The sequence below is a fragment of the Carica papaya genome, chromosome 1 (assembly GCF_054855325.1).
Source record: "Carica papaya isolate Zhongbai chromosome 1, ASM5485532v1, whole genome shotgun sequence".
NCBI classification, from domain to species: domain Eukaryota; kingdom Viridiplantae; phylum Streptophyta; class Magnoliopsida; order Brassicales; family Caricaceae; genus Carica; species Carica papaya.
This window is the reverse complement of record NC_142309.1, coordinates 11,659,261-11,683,774: the sequence shown is the minus strand read 5'-3', so window position 1 is coordinate 11,683,774 and position 24,514 is coordinate 11,659,261. Positions and strand designations below refer to the sequence as shown.

The 24,514-nt window shown below is 33.5% G+C and overlaps 1 protein-coding gene across 3 annotated transcripts; it reads right to left on the bottom strand.

The window, feature by feature from the left end:
- Positions 1–3,021: 3,021 nt before the first annotated feature.
- On the bottom strand, positions 3,022–23,787 carry PNSL5 (cyclophilin 20-2). Of its 3 annotated transcripts, none has more exons than XM_088219638.1 (7): positions 23,575–23,787; positions 23,102–23,314; positions 22,529–22,673; positions 22,334–22,422; positions 7,933–7,987; positions 7,583–7,668; positions 3,022–3,412 (listed from the first exon to the last, which is right to left on the bottom strand). In XM_088219638.1, the coding sequence occupies exons 1-7, from the start codon at positions 23,596–23,598 to the stop codon at positions 3,254–3,256; spliced, it is 771 nt and encodes a 256-aa protein (XP_088075764.1). In that variant the 5' UTR covers positions 23,599–23,787; the 3' UTR covers positions 3,022–3,253. The 3 variants fall into 3 exon arrangements, with proteins under 3 accessions (XP_088075764.1, XP_088075759.1, XP_088075766.1); XM_088219633.1 differs by having other exon boundaries at positions 22,523–22,673; positions 23,575–23,785; XM_088219640.1 differs by having other exon boundaries at positions 3,348–3,521; positions 22,523–22,673.
- Positions 23,788–24,514: the final 727 nt, after the last annotated feature.

Sequence of the window (24,514 nt, the reverse complement as noted above, 5' to 3'; positions counted from 1 at the left end):
TTCAATACGTAATAATTACTATTCACAGCAAATATAATAACTTGGTACTATAATTTACTAATGTAGCAATTATTCAGAGTGTAACTTAATACAACTATTTTTTTAAAAAAAATTATATAATAACTGACTTCTTATGTAGTATAAAATGTACATTTTTTATATAAGTTAGTGTCATTTTTATAGTGTAAGGTAATACTAACTATTTATTATCCTATAACACATAAATTAGTATCTAAATTTTACAACTTGTTATCATAAATAAAAGAAAATATCACTACGTATAAACTATAAACATTAGTACACGTTCAAGAAAAAGTACATGGCATACATGGTGCTCGTGCTATGTTCGATGAGAATGTTTCTTGAAATTAGGAAGAAGAGAATGTTCACAAAAAGTAGTCATCAACAACTATTATCTTATTGAGTTAGAAAACTACTCAAATAGTTGAGGTACATGATCAAGATATCACTCAAAGACAAAGTAAATAAACTTTAAGCTAAACTTCTAATATAAGTTCAAGTCCGAGTTCTGGTAGAAATACCAAAGAAGAGTCGATTATTCCATAGTCAGCTCGAAGACGGATAAAAAATCTACTAGAAATTTATAATCATATAATTTTACCTTGGTCGAGTCACAAATCTTTAAAGAAGTTAAAAAATAACGTAATTGGTTGAAAGCCATGGATGACGAAATCGACATTATAAAAAAGAATAATACTTGATAGTTTCCAATTAAGAATGGAAAAAGCTGAGCAAATGGCCAAAATTTGTTCATTTCACTCAAAAATATTTATATGAGGAGCTTGATAGTTTTATCAATGAAGTTATTATAATTTATTATGCTATATTTATATCAACTTATTTTCAAGTTTTGCATTTTGTTTGTATTATAAATTTATTATTATAATATATTTTGATTGTTTAAGAAAGTCTATAACCGGTTGATAAGAAAAAACTGAATAAATATATTATTAGATTATATAGTTAATCAAATAACAAGAAAGCAGGAATAAATACCTAATCTAATCAATCAATTAATAATAGTTGATCATCACAGTTATTTTTCGATGATTGCACATGGAACTATGTACCCTTTTATACTATTGGCATAGCCAGTAAGAATACATCTTTCACTTTTTATTATCACATTTTGATATATTCTCAGTTGGTACATGAGCATAGTGTACACAACCAAAAATATTCATGTGACTAATCATTGGTTTGACACTGCTCCATGCTTCAATTAGTGTTCAATTCGGAGTAGATTTTGTTGGACTCTTATTCAAGATATAAACTGTTCTATTTAATGTTTCAGGTAAAAAGTGTTAACATATTTTTCTCTTTGAACATCGGTCTAACCATCTTGACAATCATTCTTCCTTCTCTAAGCGACACTGTTTTGTTGAGGAGTATATGTTGCTGTTAACTATCTGCGAATATTGTATTTTTCATAAAAACAACCAAAGTTCTTTAAGATAAATTATTCGCCTCAATCACTTTGTAAAACTTTAATTTTACGATCTCTTTGATTTTCCACCATGACTTTAAACTTCTTGAACACTTCGTAGGCCTATAACTCTTCTTGTAAAAATATTCTCATATCATCCTTGAATAATTATTAATATAATTAGAAAGTACCAATTTTAGCCCTATGATAGTGTCGGTTTTTTTCTACATATGTCAGTGTATACCAACTCAAGCAGTGCACGTGCTCACCAAGATCCTCCAGACAGAAAAAATGTTCGATGTTGTTTGCCAAAGATACATCGTTCACATGTATTCGAACTTGTATTAATAAATAGTAAGTGTTGAATGATATTTTTAACTTTTAACAGGTTCAAAACATTATAATTGAGATGATCGTACCTTTTGTGCTATAAATATGAGCAATCTTCTACCTTAGTTCTTAATTCCAATTTTTAAGCATACTTTATTTGCAGAGAAAATTTTCTAAACTTACTCTGTGTTAACTTTGCACGAATGACTTTTTTTTTATTATTAAATTTTGTGTTATCAGCCTTGTGATGTTTACTTGATTGTATAAAGATTGAAAATTGTATTGCTTAGATTTTTTGGCCATGAGATAATTTTGATTGATTTTAGCCGATTGGGTATTTACTAATTTATAATAACCTAATGAAATTTTTGTATGTCATCTTTTTTAAGTTTTTGAGGATAACAAATTTTCTATAAAAATGTACGCTTGTGAGGAATGGGTTGTTACAAGAATTTTCTCTAATACTCATCAGCTCTACCGCCAAACTTCTTCATCTCCTCCATTTCATCAAAGTTCAGCGTCTTCAAAAATTATTTAAAAAATTTTAAAATTGAACAATCCAGAAAATAACTAACTTTAAGATAACAGCACACAAACTAATTAATAATAAATTTAATTTAATAAAAAAAATTTAAATTAATTATATATATACATATACTATTAAATTAATTTTTTTTTAAAAATAATCAAGTTAACTTATATACATGTATTAAATTAATATGCATATAATATATATATTAGATTATCAAATTCTTTATCTTGAGAGTTTAACCTACTAAAGTTATTTGTTAACAAAATTTAATTATTAAAAAACTTTTACATTAACAACATATCTGTCTTTATAAACCCATTATTATTATTATTATTATTTAAAAAAAAAAAAAAAAAAAATTTCAACCACCAAGAACTTATAAGTTGCTTTTGATCAAAAGTTAAACCAAGTCAAACACTGTTTTAATAAGCTTCAGAGAACCTCTTTGTCCCTGAAAAAATTGAGCTCATACTAATAAAAATATTTTGTATAATTATTTCTTAACATATTCAACCCATCCATTCCATTTGTCCTTGTACACTCACTGTTTTTTTTTTTTTGTTTTATCCTAACACCTACTATTACTCATTTTTAACCATTAACAAATTTATCTAAAAGAAAATTATTATTTTCTAAATTAGTAACTAGAGCAAGTTTCTTTTAATAATCCCAAACAGCCTTAAACATAATTGTACTTCCAAGAGACATAACCTGATCAGAATGGTACGAACCTTTATTTGACCCGTTATCAACTCAACTCAAATTTATTGTAAATCTACTGCATTAAATACCACATATAGATGATTACTGAGTCAACGATGTCCAGGAAGAAAATTTGAGATCAAATATTAACACTGACCAGCATAAAAAGAGCTCTTCGAATTGTATAAACTAGTATGACACAAGGCAAATGCAACAGATCAAGTGCCAAGGGTTTGCCAAAATTAAGCATCAGAAATTGGAAGTTCGCCACAATCAGCAATGATCACCTTCTTTCTGGGTCGGTCTCCTCTATCAGTCTCCTGTGACTCTATAAGCTTGACGATATCCATCCCTTCCAAAACTTGCCCAAATACAACATGCCTCTGATCAAGCCATGGTGTCTGACATTGCCAAAATTTAGATAAGCATGTTTACCTCATGGCAATTCATCTATCTTTAACTAGAACAAACAATTTCACCAACCAATACTGAAGTTATTAACCGTAGCACCTGGAAAGATGAGGGTAAACTATTTGTCCAAATGCCAAAGAAGAAAGACTGCATTTATTACCAGTACTCAATCAAGGCTGTCTGAATTTGAAGGCATTATGATAACAAACTTTGCTATGTCTAAAAAATGGAGAGTTTTGAACCAAAAAAAAGAGTAGTGCCTTAAATGGAAGGTACTTTTCTGTGTGCCTCTCTCTCTCTCTCTCTCTCTCTCTCTCTCTCTCTCTCTCCGCATATATATTAGACAAACAAACACTCTTTGTATACTATATATATATATATATATATGTCTGTGCATAGTAATGAATTATACAAAAATAATATATTAATTAAGAGAGAAAGAGATTACAAGGACAGCTAGTAAAAGTAAATCCCTGGGAAATGAAAGGAAAAAGCCATAGACAATTAAGAAAAAGGAGACAGACATCAGTGTCATATAGGTTATTGATTCCTTAGAATAATTGACATAGACACTGAAAAGGAACAAAAAGAATATTTGCTTCTTTGCCCACAAAAGGCCGTGCAAATCACCCCATAAATAAAATTCATGGTTAACATAGTTATTAAAGATCATTGGCATGAAGTTCCAACATAAACCCAAACATCCAGCAAAGAATATCCCTCTCCATAACCCTCTATGCTCCTTTGCACAACCCCTCAAGCAGGAAGAGAAAAACACCTCATGAGACAAACCTAAGAACCCCAAAGAGTTCAATCAGCTTATTCTGAGCTATGAAGCCAGGAATGCAGAAAGAAATTGATATCTCTGACGCGTAAGAACACATCATGAAAATTGCAAGGAAAACCACTAGTGATGATCCTACTAAATACTAGAGTCTAGATAAAGACTGACCTTCATAGGAATTTTCACCTTTCAAAAGTCAGTAAAAAGCAAATTACTAAAAGTGCACTTAATAAGTTAAAAAGGTGAGAAAGTACTAACAGGAAAATGAACCCAAAGAGTCTAGAAACCAAGGACAATTATCTAAGTCTAAGCAAAGGATGGAATGATTCAAGCAATCTAAGCAAGGCCATCAAATAAGAAGAAGCCTCCTTGTCACTTGGATGTCTGAAAAAATGGAAATCTCAACAAAAATGAGGCCTTGTTGAGTAACAAAGGAAGTAATAAGATGTTAGTGATATGAGGGAAGCCCATAAATGTGGAAAAACAAAATTTAAAAAAAAAATGATTCTCCAAACAAATCTCAAAAATAGAAAAAAGAAAAAAGAAAAAAACCAAAATCATCCGCCATCTTCAATCAAAGCAACTGATAGAAACAAGGATATACCTGGTGATGTAGAAAAAATACGGGATATTGCCAACTTAGGAATTTGAGAGAAACCTAGATATCACACTAAGGTTTTTATGTTTCACACCTAAGATTTGATTGAATCATAATCAAGCATGTAGAAATTCTCAAAGTATTGTATTGGATAACAGAACGACAATCTTACAAGAAATTAGAAGGATATTTATAGAATGCCAAGTAATCATTTACTGAATAGAATTAAACTAAGAAATACTAATACTAAAAAGATTAGAAATAATACTCCTAATAAATAGGAAAACAAATATATATAAACTGAAAACATGTAAAAATGTCCTAAATAATACAATTCTTTAGTAGTAAATTACTACCATGCCTATGTGCCATCAGTTCTCCCCGAGTGGGAAAAACTCAGGTTTGTCGAATTGAAATCATAGCATGTAACATGCATGGCAAGGTTGAGCCTCCTGAGATCAGCCTCTCTGATCCAAGCACAATCAGTTTCAGCACGTCCTTTCCACTTGACTAAAAACTCATCATAGGTAGACTCCTTGTAGTTATCTCTTGATATTCAACATTATTTTTTATTTTGTCCTTGAGGCTTGTAGCCAATTATTTAATTGATATATAGATGTAATTATATATATATATTTTAAACAAATCTAATAAAAAGAAAAACTGATGCGGGCATGGATCATCTTGGGTCACATGGAAGAGACATCATCATGCCAAGTGGACCCATAACAAGGAGGCAGATCCAAGGATTACAATAAGCTTTCCAACTCTTCATCCAAGTTTGGATTAATAAGTAAGATGAGTTTAGATCTACTAAAGAAGTCCAAGGAAATAAGTTACCCAAGCACTTAATCAAGGGCATAATGATCTTATTAACTTTTTTCATGCACATGATGGAAATTTGTAAGAAAAGAAAACAATCGGCCAAGAAAAGAGGGAAGACCATATTTATCATAATTAAAAATTTAAACTTTAATTTTAGTTAATTTCTTATGTAATTGCACCTACTTAAAAATTTAGATTTTATTTTTAATTAATTTTCTAAGTAATTACAATTCTAATTAGAAGATTTTTATTACTTTTTTATTTACATGACTTACTCTATAAATAAGTCATCAAGTTTTTATTATAAGCATTCAAGATTAAAATTAATAATATCGTGAGTTTTATTCAACAGATGTGTCTTCATCATTCTTGTTGAGTAAGGAGTAGATCTACTAATCAAAATAATTTCTTATGACATTTTTCCATTATTCTTTTAATTCTCTGTTTCTCAGTGATTTTAATTTTTATCATTCTTGATAGAAGGTTAAGTAGGGAGAATTTTCATAAAATAAAATTCTTTTGGTGCCTTAAATAAAATTGTGTGAGTTCTTGAACACGTTGGTTGATCTTAGGTTTCATATAAAAAACTATAGCTATTTATTTTTTTGAAATATAAAACTATAGCTATTTATATCTTATTGCAGTTTTATTCCAACCTTTTTCCTACCCAATCGAACATTATAACAAAGTTGCAATAAGCTATCATAATTTCCAACCAAATATTGCAATGTAACCACAATTTCATTACATTGCAGCATTATTCCATTACTACCAAATTACTATTGCATTCCAACTTTATTCCGTTCAGCGAGCCAAATGTACTTCAAGTAAATAAATATAGAAAATTTCTTTGTCTATAGCCATGCTACTCTTTAAACAAAGATCTAGGTTGATCATTAACAACTAATTAAAATGTCATTGTAAAGAGACAACTCTTAATCTAGGGTCTCTCTCCTTCTCCAATTATTTTCTATCAAGGACCTTATCCAGAAACAGCACAACTACTTCCATTGCAATCTCTCTCAAATTCAATTTAAACAGCAGACCTTTTTGCTTATGCTTTCTCACTTCTCCACTGCTTAATTAGCAACAAAAGAGCCATCAAGGATTTGCCTTCTGCTACACTTTGGGTGGAATAGATAGTGCCATCAAGGACCTCACACAATCTCCCAACTAAAATATTAGTGATGATCTTATAAGTGACAGCCACCAAAATAGTAGGTTTTTAATCTGTGACTTCTTTGGAATGATCCTTTAATACTGAGAATGGACTTCATACTAGTACCTACTTTCCCAGTATGATAAAATTCTTGAAAACATTAAAAACATCCCCTGAACAACATGAACATCTCTAAAAGAAAGCAATGGAGCAATGGAGAAACTACTGGGACTTAAAGCTTTGTCCTTCACTAAATTCCACACAGCTCCCTTAATCTCTTCCTCCTCAAATAATTTCTCTAACAAACTAGTTTTGATCCCCTCAATAGAACACCAAACCAGACCTTTATGAACACCCAACTACTGTTCTTCCTCACAAAGCTTCCTAATAAAGCCAGTTGCTTCTTACTTAATGGGGGAATAGATGTCAAATGACTTTGCTGCACTCAATTTGCAACTCCTTAATAGACTTTTCTGTTGTCTTCCTTTTTTCATTCTATTAATAGCCATTAGGTTGTCCTCATTTGAATTTGGATTCCTAGGGCCAATTTGTCTCCTCAAGGGAATGTCCTCAAACTCATGACTTTGCTGGGCAATTCTGTAGATATTATTGCAATTTTGTTTTTGGCAAAAAGGGCTCAAAATTCATGCATCTATCAACTTCTCACCACTAAATTAGACTATTCTATTCGATGCAAATATTTCATCATGTATTTAAAATACTCTTAAGGCTAACTCATGACAAAAGATTAAAACTAGAGAGAGGGAGTAGAGGAGAAAAGAGCATTAAAGTACCTTCACAGTACAAATGAAAAACTGACTCCCATTTGTATTAGGGCCTGCATTTGCCATACTAACAACTCCAGGTCCAATGTGCGACACTGCAAGATATCCTGCTTATTATATAAGGTAGAAGTAAAATTTGTAAACAAAAACAAAACTATGAAGCACAGGTTAATTTTCATCAATGTAACAGCCATATGGCATAGGTATTGTACATAAACTAAAATCAAGATAAGAATATCAGATGACCTAGACCATCATTCTTATCTTCTTTCTAATTTCCCGAGATAAGGATATGACCTTCAAAGGCTTCACTTAAGTGGGTTTAAATCCGTAGCATTTTTACACAAGGACAAACTTACACTTGAAGTTTTCATCCTTAAATGTCCGTCCATATATACTTTTGCCTCCAGTTCCCTGCAGCAAAATTCAACGTTCAATATGTCAACGTAAAATTAGGACAAAAAGCATGTAACTAAATGTTTATGCTATAGGCAGTAAGAAATTCATACATTCACACCTCACATAAAAGGAAGTAAAATTATTAGGTAACGAACAAATTACTAAAGCCACTAGCAGTTGGTGTATACTGCCTCAAAAAATTTTCTAAAAAGTCATTTTACTTCCATGCTAATATCACATAAGATTGACTAAATGACACTATATGTACTGTCACTTTCCCAGTATGCCAGCAGGTTAACGAAGCAGATTCAAGAAACAATACAAAAGAAACTCAAAGAAACTTCCCATGCAAGAATACCAAGGAAAAAAAGATTTTATTGATGGAACCAGCAAGCTCTGAGGTTACAATACAGCAACATACTTACAAACCTAAAAAGAGAGAATGTAAAATATTAAGTGAGATAAAACCGAGATCTTCTAGAAGATACATACCCCAATAGTATGAGATACTAATGTAATTATTATTTTTATGTATTAAGGATAATTAGCTTATTTAGGAACTACTAAAACAGATGCATTGTTAGTTTGGGAATTTTATCTCTTATTTAATTACAAATTTTTTTCTGTTTTCTTTGTCATATTAGGCTAAGTATCATAGACCATAAATACAGAGATGAGTTTTTTTTTTTTGAAATAAACAGAGATGAGTTATCATTACTTCACTTCTGTGGCTCGGAGTAAACGCAAGTGCCAGGTATAAGTATATCTAAGTGTCTAACTCGATAACTTTATAGTCAAAGATACAAGCTCAGTCAATAAGGGTCAAATTGGATACTGGTACTTTGATTCATGAAAAAACATCCGTTCTGAAATATGAAAAATAATAAAACATAACTTTTGGGAAGCCATAACTATGTCATATACATGATGAAATTCAGTTCTTAGCACAAAAAATAAGGCAGACTAATATACTAATCAATAATTTTTTTTTTGAAAGGATACTAATTAGTAATATATAATTGATTAAGTACTTCTACATATAAATGTTCAGGATTTAGACATTCTAGAAAAAGTATTTCCATTTATTTGTTCTTTTTCAACTTTTAATTGAAGGCAAATTACAAAAGAAATTACTGAATTTTAGGATAATATAAAAAAAGAAAAACATGACTGCATGTTGGAAACCTACAGAAATATAACTTAAGAGATTTTCTGTTAGTTTTGATGTCATTTAACTAAGTAGACAATATAATATCATCAAAAAGACCTGAAAATAGCCAAAATACCCTCTCCAACACCTCTAGCACATTAAAAAAAATTTATTCTTTCTCTTATTTATTAATTTCTCTACCTGTTCAACTGGATAAACTCCAAGCAAATAAAAGACGAGAGCAGGGCCTCACTTTAGTCCATTCAATTAACCTATAGTTGATCATGTGTACTAAAAATGTTTACTACTTCATGATTAAATTGGAAGTCTCTGTATTAAGTACACTATTTGCTTGCTAATAGAAGTGAATGAAACAGCTACAGATAAAAAATAATAGAATTACCAATAGAAATAGAATATAACCCAGAGAAAGAAAATAATAATCCTAATGGTGAATTAGTAAAGTACATAAAAACTAATTAGTTACATTACTATAATTCTTCTAAGGAGTAATAAGGTCAAATCTCTTGCACTCTATCAATTTCTGGTTAACCATGACCAGAATGGAGGATGTAAAACACCTTTACAAGTAATTGCCAAGATGCCTGGCATTAGCAGACTCATGCTTCATCACCACACAAATTAATGTTTTTCTTAAACGAAATATCATAAAGATAAGGGAGGAAATAGTACAAAAAAATGGCGGATAAGATATCTTGCTAAAACAAAGGAAGTCAAAACAAAACAAAATATAAAAAGAAAGCACCGAATACAAAACAAAACACGTCAAAACTTCAACCAAGGACAGTGAGGGAGATGTCAGAGTATTTCCCATGAGCCTTGTCCTGCAAAGAACGGACTTTAAAAATCTGGCGATTTCTTTCTATCGAAATAGTCCAAAGAGTAGCAAACAAGGCTTCTTGCCACAATGATCTAGCATTTACCTTAATTCCAAAACCACCAAAATTTGTATTGATGAAACAATCAAAAGGAGTAACTCACACTAGGTTAAAAGTGTCAAAGAGCCTAACCCATTTCCATGCCATTCCACAATGTAAAAAGAGATGACAATGTGTTTTCCTGCTGTTATGGCACATAAAACACTTGTCTGGAGACAAAGGTTGTTTAGACCGAGGAATTTGCAGCAACTCATTAGGGTTAAACCGGTTTAGGATTGCAGTTCACACAAAGACGTTCACCTCCAATGAGACTTTGACTTGCCAGAATGCCTTGGTAAAGATACTTTGGTAACAATCAAGGTTCTCTGTTATATGGTTGAAAAAGGATTTGCAGGTATATGTATCCAAGGAGTCAATGGTTCATATCCTGCAATCAGATTGCTGGGAGGGTTGAAACAATTGTAACAAGTTCAACACTGTGAGGAGTTTAATGGTTTCTCTATCATTCAAACCATGGGAAAAATGGAAATTCCAAGCCAGAGAAGTGTTGGAAGTGTAAAAGAGTCAATCAGGGCACTACTGGGGGAAGATATGCGAAAGAGACATTGGAACTGGATAACCAAGGGTTGGTCTCCCCTCCAAAGATCCTCCCAAAAAGGACCTAGGAACCGTTCCCAACTTTATACCCAGTAAGGAGCTTGTAGATGTTAATCAAAGTTGAAATTGACTTCCATGGACTTTTGTGGATGGTGGATCTCATAGCTATAGTATCCCAGCCATTCCACTCTCTCCCATGAACAATTTTTTATCACTTTATGCCACAAAGAATTAGGTCCCTCCGAAAAGCATCATAGCTATTTAACAAATAATGATAAAGTTCCTAAATTTAAAATTTCCTATGCCCAATCTCCGAAATGTTCTACCTACAACATACCTCCCAATTAACTAGATGATCTCTCCTATCCTCACGATTCCCTTACCATAGAAAATTTCTCATCACACCCTCTAAGTGCTCAATTATACTAGCAGAGACCTTAAATAAGAACGTGTAATAGATAAGGATACTAGACAAGCATGCTTGTAGAAGAGTAATCCTACCAAGGAAAGAAGACCCCTTTTCCAATTATCTTAACATTAGACACCTCATCCCAAAACAATTTACACCTAGGGTTATGCTAGAGTCAACGAGATGCTAAGATATGTAATGGGTCATGCTAGAGTCACACAATCGATAACCTCCCCTAGATTTTCATTGTGCTATCAGCCATATTACTACAACCCACATTTTGCCATGTTGATGAGAAAACGAAACGTAAGTTCAAACAGTCTAACCAACATAAGTGTATTAAAGATAGGTCTATTGTCATGAGATAGGAATAGGATTATCTCATCTGCAAATTGGAGGTGGGACACCTGAACTCTATCATTCCCAACAATAGATTCTTCAATTGCTCCTTTCTTAGATCCTCTAATAAGCATCCTACTTAAACCATCTACTACTAATGTTGTGTTTGGTTGATTTTTTTAATGAGTAATTAATGTACGGTAAGGTTTGATAACTGCACAAGATGACAATTACAAAACTATACTATAGTTGAAAAGATTGTGTATTAATATATAGTAATGACAACTGTTTTGTTTGAATTGATATGATGGTAGGGTTGTATATTCAGTTAAATTACCAATTTGTCCATGTCTTATTGTATGTAATATTAAATGAAAAAATATAAGGAAAAAAACTCATCTAACTTGTAGTTAAGTCATTTAACTTGTTAAATTATTTAAACTGTAATTTTTAATAAATTTTTTCTTAAAATATTAAAAAATAAATTTATTATGAAGAATAAAAATTTAATTTTTTAATACTTAATATAAGAAAAACAAAATTTGGATTTAAGGGTAAAACAAGAATTAATAAATAATTGTGAAAGTAAAATGGGAAGAAAAATATTCAATCATTAAAAACAACCGAATCGGTTTGAAAAATGTGAAAAAAATTGAAAAATAATCTACCACTAAAAACCACCTAACCAATCATACCATCTATTTGGAAGTGATCTAAAAAAGACAAATCCAGTGAATTATCATACTGCCATTAATAGTTTATCATCCAAACACAGCATAAAGTGAAAAGGAAGAGAGATAGTTGATCACCTCATCTGATCCTTTGAGTGCCCTGAAACCACTGCTAGGCTCTTCCATTCACTAACACCGCAAGACAGACAAAAAACAGGCACCCTATCATCCATTGATCTCCATTTAGGTCCGAAAGCCTTGTGGGCCCCACTGTGTCCGTCGAATCTCCAATTCACCCTATCATAAGCCTTTTCAAAGTCTAATTTAAGGACTACCTCTTCTTTCTTTACCCTTAGCATAAAAGCCACATATTCATTAACAATAAATGATGCGTCCATGATTTGTCTCCTTCCCACAATGATTTGTCTCCTTCACTAAGCCATAAGAACGACACCATAACTATGATTTTATAGATGGGAGTCACCAAACTAATAGGATGATAATCAGATAGCCCTTTTGTTTTGTCTTTCTTAGGTATTAGGTTTAGATTATTATTATTCTTGTAATCCAAGAGGGAGATAAATATTGTTTTAAGTGCCAAAAATAATGCAATATTTCTATAAGTATTTTACATTTATTTGCAAATCCTTAATTTGTAGGAACACAATATCATGTTTCATACATAGAATGAATAGTTGCAAATCTTTAATAGATGTTTTCTATCATGAAAAACTTGTATAAATAGTTGAGAATCTATACTCAAATAATAAAATAGAATTCTTTCTTCTCTGAAGTCACTTTGCTTCGTCCTTTCTTTTGATTCAAATAATGATCACAACATGGTATAAAAGCCACTGCACAAGATCACCACTGTAATCCAAATCTGCTACTCTTCTTTAAATCGACTGAAACAACACACTCTTCTACGTTTTTTTCTCTACATAGATTGCACTCAATCTCTGAATCATTCTTTAGGACATTTATTAAAAGTTTATATGTTAGAGAAAAGAAAACAATGAGAAAAAATAAAAATTTTGCTATTTTTATAGTGAAATTTTCAAAGAAAAATTTTATAAAAAAAAAAAAAGCAAGAGAGGAGCTACTAGCTCATCTCTTTTTTAAAAAAATAAAAAGTGTAAGATGTACATAAAGTAAACGACACCAAAAGGGTGATGCCACCCATTTACAAAATTTACATGTCAATAAGTATATCCATAATTACTTCAAAATCTTCCAATGTATAAAGGTTGTCCTAAAACAATAGAAGCAAAATAACGAAACCATCTATCTTTTATATTAATAATATAATCTTCCCTCCCCTCAAAAGCCCTATTGTTTCTTTCCTTTCCAATGATCCAAAAAATAGACAATGGAATGAGACAAGAAAATCTATTCTTCTTATTAAGACCCTTCCAAGTCAATAACTCATTTTCATCGAACCTGCCATAGCCCAATTAATACCTATGAGACCATAGACCATAGACCATAGACCATAGTCCAGAGATTATAAGAAAGTAGACACCAGAACAAAATGTGGTTGCAAATCTCAACGGTACTTTTGCAAAGGAATCATCTATTCACTATTGTTTTCCCCATATTATCAATAGTCAGCATTCGCTCTTTCACCACTTCCCAAGCAAAGAAAAAAATTCTTGGAGGAACTTGAGCCTTCTTATTTATCTTAGTTGGAAATTAGCGCCCCTCATCTCACTGTAGCTGTAACATCCGGGTTTGGAAATTTGGTCCGAAATGATTTTTTCAATCTATAAAATATATATATAAATAATCAAAATTTTATTTTAATTTAAATTTTATTAAATTTTTGAGAAAAAATGAATTAGAAATGAAATTGAAAACAATTTTGGAAAAAAGAGATGAAAATGTGAATAAAGGGAGTGTTTTTGAAAGAAAATTTGAAAACAAGGTAAAATCGCAAAAAAAAAAATTTGGCCACGTAGGACGGCCCAATCAGCAGCCACAACAAGTCATAACACGCCACGTGGCGGATGCGCTGACATCAGCTCCATGCGAGAGGCCACACGAGCGATCCGCGTGCCTGAGCGATCCGATGGCCCAGATCGTATCCCGCGCGCACGAATGGCCCAAATACATTCTCTCTTTAAACGTAATCGGACGGATGAAATTGATCGCGATGGACGGTCCAGATTTGCCCACGCAGTTGACCTAAACAAGCAACAATCAAACAGCTCTCCTTGCTCCACGTCGACGCGAATGGACGACCAAGATCAAAGAGAAGAGAGATATTTAAATCTCTCTTCAGTCGGCCCCGAAACCCTAGCCGACACCCAGCTGGAGAAGGAGGAGGAAGCGGCCGGAGGGAAGACCAATTGCCAAAGGGACGCACCAAAGCCACCAACAACCACCAAGAGATGTAAACTTTTTCCCTTCCCGCTAGGAATTCAATCCCGAGTCTCTCTATGCCAATATTAGAGCTAAAGGGTCAATAGATGAGCAAGAAACCGCGAGCAAAGCTCGGCCAAGCCGCCACGGCCAAAACCCAAAACCCTCTCCGATGTCCCGTTTCTCGTTATTTTTTTACCACTGTGTTTTCCATCCTTTTTTGGTGCAGGTTAACCGAAAGAGAACTTCAGCCGCGAAGGAGGACCGGCAGAGCCGTCACACTCGGAGACTTTCCACCAGTAAGATTTCGGTTTTTTGTCTTTTTCGGCCAACCAAAGCATCCTAACTGGGTTTTTCGCAGATTTATATGTAAAACCGACCAGTTTGAGGTGAACCACCGCCGCAGGTAGAGGTGCTGGCACTAGAGCACAACGCCACCCCGTACCGGAACCCTAAAACCGGCCATAAAGATTTTAAAACGTCTATTTTGACCTTTCGGGGTATTTTTGGATATGTGATAAATGTTTTAATTTACGCAGAAAAATTCAGAAAATCCAGGGGGTTGTCAGGAGGCGCAGTAGAATGTACGTGTTTCGAACACCGGTTCAGAGTAAGAATTCCTCACTCTTTTCCATGTTACAGTAAATTGAAACTTAAATATCGATAATACTGTATTTTGTGAAAATTAAAAATCCTAAAAATAATTACAAGTCATTAGTAGAGCTGGAACTGGTCAGTGCATATTTGCTCTAGTTTACTGTTTATTTTCTATTATACTGCTTAAAGTGTTTACTATTAATTGTGTGCATTAAATTGCTAGTTTTAATTATTTTCTCGGTTATTAAGTTTAACTAATTGCATATCCCTCATTTGTTGATTTGTTTTGCAATAAATGTCTCAATCATGTTTCTTATTGTGCGTATCGCTTATTTGCATGACTTACGTTGATCTGTAAATATGAAATATTGGTATGTAACTGATAATTGGTTAATAATGTGAATATAGATATGAAAGGCTTACTGAGTACTCTGAGAAATGGTATACGGATCCAGTACATAGGGAACCCTACTATGAACATTATCTCAGTCGGACGAGACTAAAAAGTCTCATACCGAAAAAGTTTGAGAGATATGGTTCATCTTCATACCATATAGGGTATCGAGACGATAGTGTGTTTGGTGCTCATTACCAGACGGGGTATGAAGACAGCCGGTTAATTGACAAATTTGGATATTGGGTTCTAGGACATCTTTATGGACCTCCAGATGTACCAGTAAGCAGGGAAAAAGAAAAATTTGTTGTTCTTGCTCACTTATATATGAAATCATAATGTTATTTGAGTTATTGTTCTTATAAGTCGATTTTGAAAACTCGTAACAGTAAATATAGAATAAATGATTTTATATTAAATTTATTTATTTAAGAAAACAAATGACTCCATTAGTTATTTTATAATTTTTACCAACTTTCGGTTTTTCATGTCAATAATTAGTGTGATATTCTTATTGAACTAATGTAATTCATCATCCTATTTAACCATTTCAGATCAAGAAAACCAAGATCCAGATTCTAAACAGCTGGAGGGTTGCAGGTAAATGTTACATTCCGGACCCCATCAAAATTGTCAGTGGAAGTTAACCCCATAGGATTTTAGCTTCATTTATATGCTATTATTTTAACTCTTATCTAAAATGGACATTCTCGTATTCCTATTGAACATTCTAAATTACTGTACAAGTAATGTAAACCCTAATTATTATTTATTTTTGCTATTTTAATATATATTCTTTTCCTTAAGATTTCGGATCTTTACAGTAGCATTCCAAGTGCCAGTAAAAAGATTTAACAAAAAAGTTACCATTTTTCTTCAAGTTCCATATGAGCTTGTCCTTGGTATTGTTGAGGTGGACTATGGCCATGAGCTGGAGTAAGTTCTCATACTCTTCCACCTCCCATTCTTGCATATTTCTATTCACCATTATCGCCCACTCCCTACCATTGACACCCCCCAAACACCTCCTCAACAAGGAAATTCTTATCTTGGGCAATGGCAAAAATCATAGGAAGCCTGAAAATAAGATATTCATCCCCACACCATTTGTCGAGCCAGAATCTCACTTTGTTACCTCTTCCCACCTCCCACTTGGTACGCTCAAGCACACTATTCTGGTTGTGTTTTATAATGCCCTTCCAAAGACTCATCCCATGGGATCTGTTCGCCAAAATGAAATTGCTATTAAGGCAAGCGAGCCATTATGGCACACAGGCCATGTGGCATGTCGAGTCCCTTCATTGTGTTGGGTAAAGCACCTGTTTGCAAGAAAACGACATGAAGAACTCTAAGAGGAATCGCAAACCTAATGCTCTAATGCCATCATAGAATGAAAATAATAGGCGACATGTAGACCCTTTAATCGTAATCCAGGTATAATTCATGATATAATATCTTGGATCTACAAATGCATTAAGTGCTCGAGAAACTCGCCTAAATCTTATGTATGAATGTTAAAACAAAGAAATACTAGTCTTTCACAATGCAAAAGCATATGGTGCCAGTGCAATAGTGAACTGTTATAGGTTTAGCAGAGACGTAAGGCTGTGTTGTGAAGTTAAGAGTATCTACATGTGTAGTATATGTGTGTTTAGCATTGTGTGTAAGGAATAAATGTATGGCCCAACAATTTGTTATTCTGTTAATATATAACAATTCTAATTCAACATTATAAATAGGTTGATGTTAGATGGTAGCAGCATTAATCTTATATTCAAAAAATACTAAAAATAATATATCTCCAAATTCTCTAACTCTCCTTTTCAACTCTTGCTCTCTCGAATCTCTCTCTTCTCTATATCTCTCTCTAGCATTGCTATTTTTTCTCTATTTTGTTGGATCTAGTGTCCAGAGTTCTTGACAAAATAGTATTAGAGCCATTGGATTATGAGGAACGCAAGCATAGATGGTGCCAATCACACAAAATAAAGGAAGGCAATATTAGCATATTAGCAAAGGATCGAACAGCTTGATGAATCCGTGAAAGAAGTTGATTAAAAGTTGTTTGAGTTTGTAACTAAAATGTATGAGTCATAGAGGCAGGCTCATCAGCAATTCGAACAAATTGTGGAGCTACTATGCAGTAATTTGAGAGAATCATAGACAAACGCTCAGGTAAGTCCCTAAAAACCAAATAATACTTTAGATAAGGGTTTATTGCCTACACTAAAGGTGTATGAGGCTGGGGAAAGCAGTAACAGAGGTCACACAAGGAATTCTAGTAATAATCCTGCGCTGCCTGAGGTTGAGATACCTGTGTCTGGAGGTGTAAACTCTAGGCCTAGATTAGGCGATGCATTAAATATTTCTTCTTAAATGGAACTCCAAATGAGAAGAGAGTGCAAATTGTTATGCTATTTTTAGGAGAAATTATTGATATATGGGCCCAAAGGTGGTTGTCTAAGAATGAAAGCTTGGATTGAGATTTGTTTGTGAAAGAATTATGTACAAGATTTTGAAGAGCTGCTCGTAAAGATCTCATAGAAGAATTCAATAAATTGGTTCTAGTAGGGACAGTGTTGGAGTACTGAGAACAAATTTAGCAACTGAGGACTAGAATGGTAACTAATAATCCCATACTATCTGAGAGATTCATATCCAGCTTTATTAATGGGTTGAAGGAGGAATTACAACCAATGATTAGATTGTTGAAGCCTTAAAAATTGGACCAAGCCTTTGAGCAGACTCTACTTCACGAACAATCAATCATTAAGATGGCTAGATTCACTAGGAGGAATAAATTTTTCGCTCCTCAGAGGTGGAATCCTAGGAGTAATTAGTCGCATTCTAAGGAAAAGGGAAGACCTCCACTCTTTTTCCTAAGAAATAATTCAAAAGAGATAGAGGTTAAAAAAGCCTCCAATTTTTGCTATAGATCAATGATGGAATTGTGTTTTGTGTAACAAGGACCAAAGTGCAAGGTAAGGAGAAATTTACCGTTATGCTTGTTTTCAAAAGAATGAAATTGAGCAGTAAGTGAAAAATATGCTAGCAAATTATCTTGTACAGCTAAGTAACAATCCTTTTGCCTCGCCGGTCCTACTAATTAAAAAGAATGATGAAACATGGAGGTTTTATGTGGATTACCATTAATTGAACTTTTTCATAGTTAAGAACAAGGTCCCGATCCCAATTGTTGTTGATTTACTGGACAAATTGAGCGAGGCTTTGATATTCTTCAAGATAGATCTAAGGGCGGGATATTACTAAATAAGAGTGAAAGAGAAGGATATCCACAAAATTGCCTTTGGGACACACCATGATCATTATGAGTTTAAGGCGGTGCCCTTTAGCTTAATCAATGCACCACCACATTCCAAGCTTTAATGAACCATGTCTTCCACGAATACTTGTGCAAGCGTGTACTAGTATTCCTCGACGACATATTAATCTATGGTATGACTGAAGAAGAGCATTTGAACAACTGGAAAAGCTATTGACTGTCTTGAGGTCCCAAAATTTATTAGCCAAGAAAACCAAAGTGTTCCTTTTTACATGTGGAAATTGAATACTTACAACACTTGATTCTTGCACAAAGGGTCAAAACAGATTCGAAGAAGATAGGATCGATGCTCAATTGGCCACAACTTAAAACAGTAAAGCTGTTGAGAGGTTTTCTGGGACTAACATGCTATTACATTTCTGCAAGGTCATCAGACACTGTGGAATAATAAGCAAACATATTAATCTATGGTATGACTGAAGAAGAGCATTTGAACAATTGGAAAAGCTATTGACTGTCTTGAGGTCCCAAAATTTATTAGCCAAGAAAACCAAAGTGTTCTTTTTTACATGTGGAAATTGAATACTTACAACACTTGATTCTTGCACAAAGGGTCAAAACAGATTCGAAGAAGATAGGATCTATGCTCAATTGGCCACAACTTAAAACAGTAAAGCTGTTGAGAGGTTTTCTGGGACTAACATGCTATTACATTACTGGAAGGTCATCAGACACTGTGGAATAATAAGCAAACCGCTGACAGACTTGCTTAAAAAGAATGCATTTATTTAGAATGTGGATGTTGCAGAAGCATCCCAAACCCTAAAGGAAGCAGTGGTGACTCGTCCAATTTTGAGGCTTCCAAATTTCTCTAAGCCCATCAGAGTGGAAATAGATGCAAGTGGAACTATAATTGGTTAGCTGTGTTGATGCAGAAGAGAGATTGATTGCCTTTATTAGTAAATCTTTAAACATTTGCAATCAGGACAAATCAGTGTATGGAAAAGAATGGTCGGCGGTCCTATATCTTGTGCCCAAGTGGCGTCACTACTTCAAGGGAGCTTTGTTCATGATTAAACTGACCAGAGAAGTCTCAAATACCTCCTGAAGCAGAGGGTTATTTCCATGATGCAGCAAAGAAGGATGCCGAAACTGTTAGGCTTAAATTATTCCATTCAGCACAAAAAAAGGGTCTGAGAACCGAGTAGCAAATTCCCTATCCAGGCAGTTGGAGGATGGGAATGCAGCTGAACTGCAAGCTGTAGTGTTGACAGCAACTCCATCCTGGTTGACCGAGGTGTGGGACTGTTATAAGCAACTCCATTCCTTCTTGCATAATTTATTATAAGATTTACTTCTCGTGTCCACGAGCAAACCCTCTTTATGCTTAAAGTATGGTATTCTGAGGTGGAAAGATAGGGTCATGATAGGATCCAGTACGGCCTCAAGGAAAAAAACCATTCAACAATGTCATAACTCAGTGTTGTTTGGGGCGGGGGAGGGGAGAGCATTCTGGCATTAAGGCGGCCTATCAACATCTTAAGCATCGGAAAAAAACCATGCAACAATGTCATAACTCTGCATTGTTGGGGGGGAGGGGGACCAGAGAGCATTCTGGCATTAAGGCAACCCATGAAAGTCTTTTTTTGAAATAGTTCTACTGGCAAGGGGCAAACCAGCAGCTTATGGAATGGATATAGTGTTGTGAGGTTTGCCAGCATCGCAAAACGAGGGAAGTATCTCCGCAACGAATATTATAGCCACTCACTGTTCCCACCTAGGCTTGGATGTATGTCTATTTGGTTTTCACAAAACAATCGCCTAAGTCGGAGGAAAAAAAGATACCATTTTAGTGGTTGTTGACCGTTTTACCAAATAGGGTCACTTTATGGCCCTAAAGCATCCCTTCACTGACCAAAAGGTTGCTCGAATTTACCTAGAAAATGTTCATCAACTTCACTGGATTTCCGAGTTGTTAGTATTAGATCAAATAAAATCATCACAAGCATATTTTGGAGGGAATTAATGATACTTTCAGTGATACCCCTGCATTTCAGTTTGGCATACCATCTGCAAACAGATGGTCAAACTGAATGCTTGAACCAATGCTTGGAAATGATTTTGAGATGTATGGCTCATTAGAAGCCCAAGGATCGGACTAAGTGTTTGATACTAGCAAAATGGTGGCGTAACACAACCAACATTCTAGTTTAAAGATGACTCTTTTTCAGGGATAGTAAGGTTATGCTCCTCAGTGTTTCTTGGGTATCATAGATATCCAAACCCCACCTCAAGCAATGGAAGAGTTTTTATGGAAATACAGCAAATGAGTGAGGAGATACGGCAACAATTACTTAAGACTCAACAGAGAATCAAGCAATTTGCAGATAGAAATCGCAGAGAGAGGCATTTAAATGAACGTGAACTAGTGTTATGGAAGTTGTAACTTTTTCAACAAGGCTCAATGCAAAAGGGAAATGCATCCAAGCTATCTCCTTGCTTCTATGAGCTTTTTGAGATTTTGTAGAAGATTGGAGAGGCTGCTTATGAGCTGAAAATGTCGGGACTTCTCGAATTCACCAGTATTTCTTGTGTCACAATTAAATGTGTCAGGGAAGAAGATCTATTTTGAAGAACTTCCTACTGTGGATTCAGAAGGGATTGTTGTGTTAACTTCCGTAGAATTTTGCAAAGTACGAAAGTTATCAGGAATGGGAAAGAAGCAGAATAAGTACCGGTAATGGCTTGGAAGCAATGCAATGATTGTACTTGGGAAAAACATGAGTTTTTTCATCAGCAATTTCCACATCTCAGACTTGGGGACAAGGTCGCTATTCGAGGGACAGTGTTGTTAGTGCCAATAGTAAACTATTAAAAGTTTATCTGAGACGTAAGGTTGTGTTGTGAAGTTAGAGCATGTGCATCCATGGTATAATGTGTTTACCATTGCATACAAGGAATAAATGAAGGCCTAGCAATCTATATCCAATTAACATATTATGATTCTAAATTCAACACTATAAATAGGTTGATCTTGGATGGAAGTAGGTTGTAATCTCATATTCAAAAAATACTAAAAACAATTTATCTCCAAATCCTCTCAATCTCCTTCTCAACTCCCTCTCTCTCGAATCTCTCTTGCTTGTCTATATCTCTCTCTAGTCTTGCTATCTTTTCTCTATTCTGACGAACCTAATGTACAGAGCTCTTGATATACGGATTTGTATATACTCATGTTTGAGAAAGTGGTTTTTTTTTCTTCACTTTCTTTGAACAAACAGGAGCTAAGGAATTGGGAGCAATATTCTTTGCTTTTTTGTTTCCGCACCAACCTTTTTTCTTAGAAAAAGGTTGTTTCAAGAGAAGGAAGAAGGAAATAGGTAAAAGGTAAGTTGAGCACGTGGGCCTGATTCTCAACTATCCCCTCCATTTCCTTTCATTTAAATTGTTGGTTCTTGTCATAGATAACCTCATCATGGAAACTCGACCCACATTATCCAACACAAAAGAAAATTGTGATATATTCCTCATAGGAAACTAAAACAATAACGTTACGCCCTTCTTTTGCTTCATTTTTGACCCATTTTGCATTCATTTGAGATATTTGCAAAAGACAATAAATAAAAGATAACAAAAGTACAGGTACAAAGAAACCACTCACATTCCCTTTATCAAAGTCCCCTCCTTGAATCATGAAATCCTTAATTACACGATGGAACGTGGAATTTTTATAGCCGAAGCCCTTGTCCCCTTATCAAGATATGAAATGAAAGTAAAGCTTTATCAACCAATCAAAAAAAAAAAAAAATTGATGTGAACAATTAACACAGAGATTAAATAATATAAGAACCTGTACATAAAGCCCGGAAGTTCTCCGCTGTTTGAGGCACATCATCACCAAACAATCCTATGACAATCCTACCAGCTAGCTTCCCCACAGGATTGCCAATGCTGATATCCAAGTACACTTTGTGGGTTACTTTTGATTGCAAATCCACTTCCTGAAACGGAAGTATAAAGTCAAACTATATTTTCCGGCTCTCCTTCAACTTCAATAGGCTTTCCATCACATCTTTCCAAAGCATAACTTAGAAAACTTAATACTATGAAATTCAAAGGAATTGATAAATTTATTCTAAAATCAGCATGCGCTGACTTCATATCAGTGTTTTTAGTACGGAAACAAATTTTATACATTTGGTTACTGAAAAAACTCAAAAAAATACAACCTAGCTGATTCGTTAAATCCAACACTCCCTGAACCAAGTCAATAATAAATATTTTCATGATTAAAACCATAACAAATCACAAAAGATATCGAGAAACGTTTCCTTTTAATTATTTGCAAGCAAGCCACACTCAACAAAAATTTTAAAACTAGAGAAAGAAAATTAACAAAAAAAAAAAAGAGAAGATAAAGGCTCCGAACCCCAGTACTAGCCCGGATCGAAGTGAGAAGACCAAATCTTCTCTTAGAAGAAGAATTGAGCGGGACCGTCCACCGCGAACCACAGAGTGGGCTAGAAGATGAACTGTTCGATTCAAATGAAATTCTCCTGTCAAATTTGACTGCATTGCACGTAGGAACAAAAATCTTGTTCTGCGATATGCTTCTTGGAGCTGAGAGCGACCCGGCATTTGACTGCGATAAAGGCAAAAGAGATTGAAGTAAATGAGAAGTAGCCAAGTTTAAGCGAAAACAACTTTAAACAAAAACAAGATTAAACAAAGAAAAAGAAAATCGAATTTTGAACAGTGTTTGGTCGTCACGAAAAACAGGAAACGAGGAAGAGTTGTAATAATGCAAAACCCTTTTCAGCTAATTTCATTTCAATTTCGTTTTCTTTAACAATGGATATCCCGGGAACAAACAAAACGATGATAAGTTAGCAGAGAAAATACCAGGGTAGTGAATGAAACCGCCATTGAAGGAGCCTGGAAGGAAATGAGCCTAACCTCAACTACTACTCTCTGGTAAGAGCGTATGTGAGAATAGATTCGGTTATCCTCTTTTTTTCTCTTGTTTTATCTCGTTCTAAAACCTCGTCGGGGAGGGACGGGAAAATCGAGGGACAAAATTTGAAATTTCAAGGATTGCATCGAAGTTCTTGTAAATTACACAATTAAACTAATTGGTATATATTAGTTAAAAAAAAAAAAAAACACTGGAGAAAAAGAAAAGGAAGCGAAAAAATAAAAAAGTAATTTAAAAAGGAAAATAAAAAACGTCTTATTATAACTAAAAAACAAAGAAAATTAAATTATTGCTTTAATATTTTCACTGTTCTGCGCAGCTTGTGCATATTTTGTCAGTAGTAAAAATGTTATCAAAATAAAGTTTTAAAAAAATATTTTTAGTAATAAATTATATCATATTTAATAAAAATAAATATAGAAAATATTATTATTTTGAAGAATAAAATTTATTATTTATTAAAAAATAATTATAGATATTGAAATGACAAAAAAAAATATAAATTATTTATTTTTTAATTAATAAATATTAATTAAATTATTTATTTTTACAGTAAAAAATATTTTATAAATATAAAGGATCTCATATTAATATTAAAATATTAAATTTTATTTATATTTAAAAATTAAGTTACTAAATATTAGTAAATTAAAATTTTCAAATATGAATATATATTTTAATAAACTTTTATATCATGATACTTTTCATAAATTGTCTGTATCTATCTAATGTATAGATAATTTTTAAAAATCACGATAACTATATTTCTGTGCTTATAGAGTTTAATTTCAGTTATGACCGAAAATATTTTTAATATTTTTGTTTAGTTTCAAATTATTTTAGCTTTGTAAAAGTTATAGTCAAATG

Coding starts and splice junctions, on each gene's coding strand:
- PNSL5 (XM_088219633.1), bottom strand. CDS start 23,598: ATGGCGGTTTCATTCACTACCCTG. Junction 22,423..22,522: donor CTTCCGGGCTTTATGTACAG/GTTCTTATATTA, acceptor TATCTTGATAAG/GGGACAAGGGCTTCGGCTAT. Junction 7,988..22,333: donor GGGACTTTGATAAAGGGAAT/GTGAGTGGTTTC, acceptor ATTTTGCTGCAG/GGAACTGGAGGCAAAAGTAT.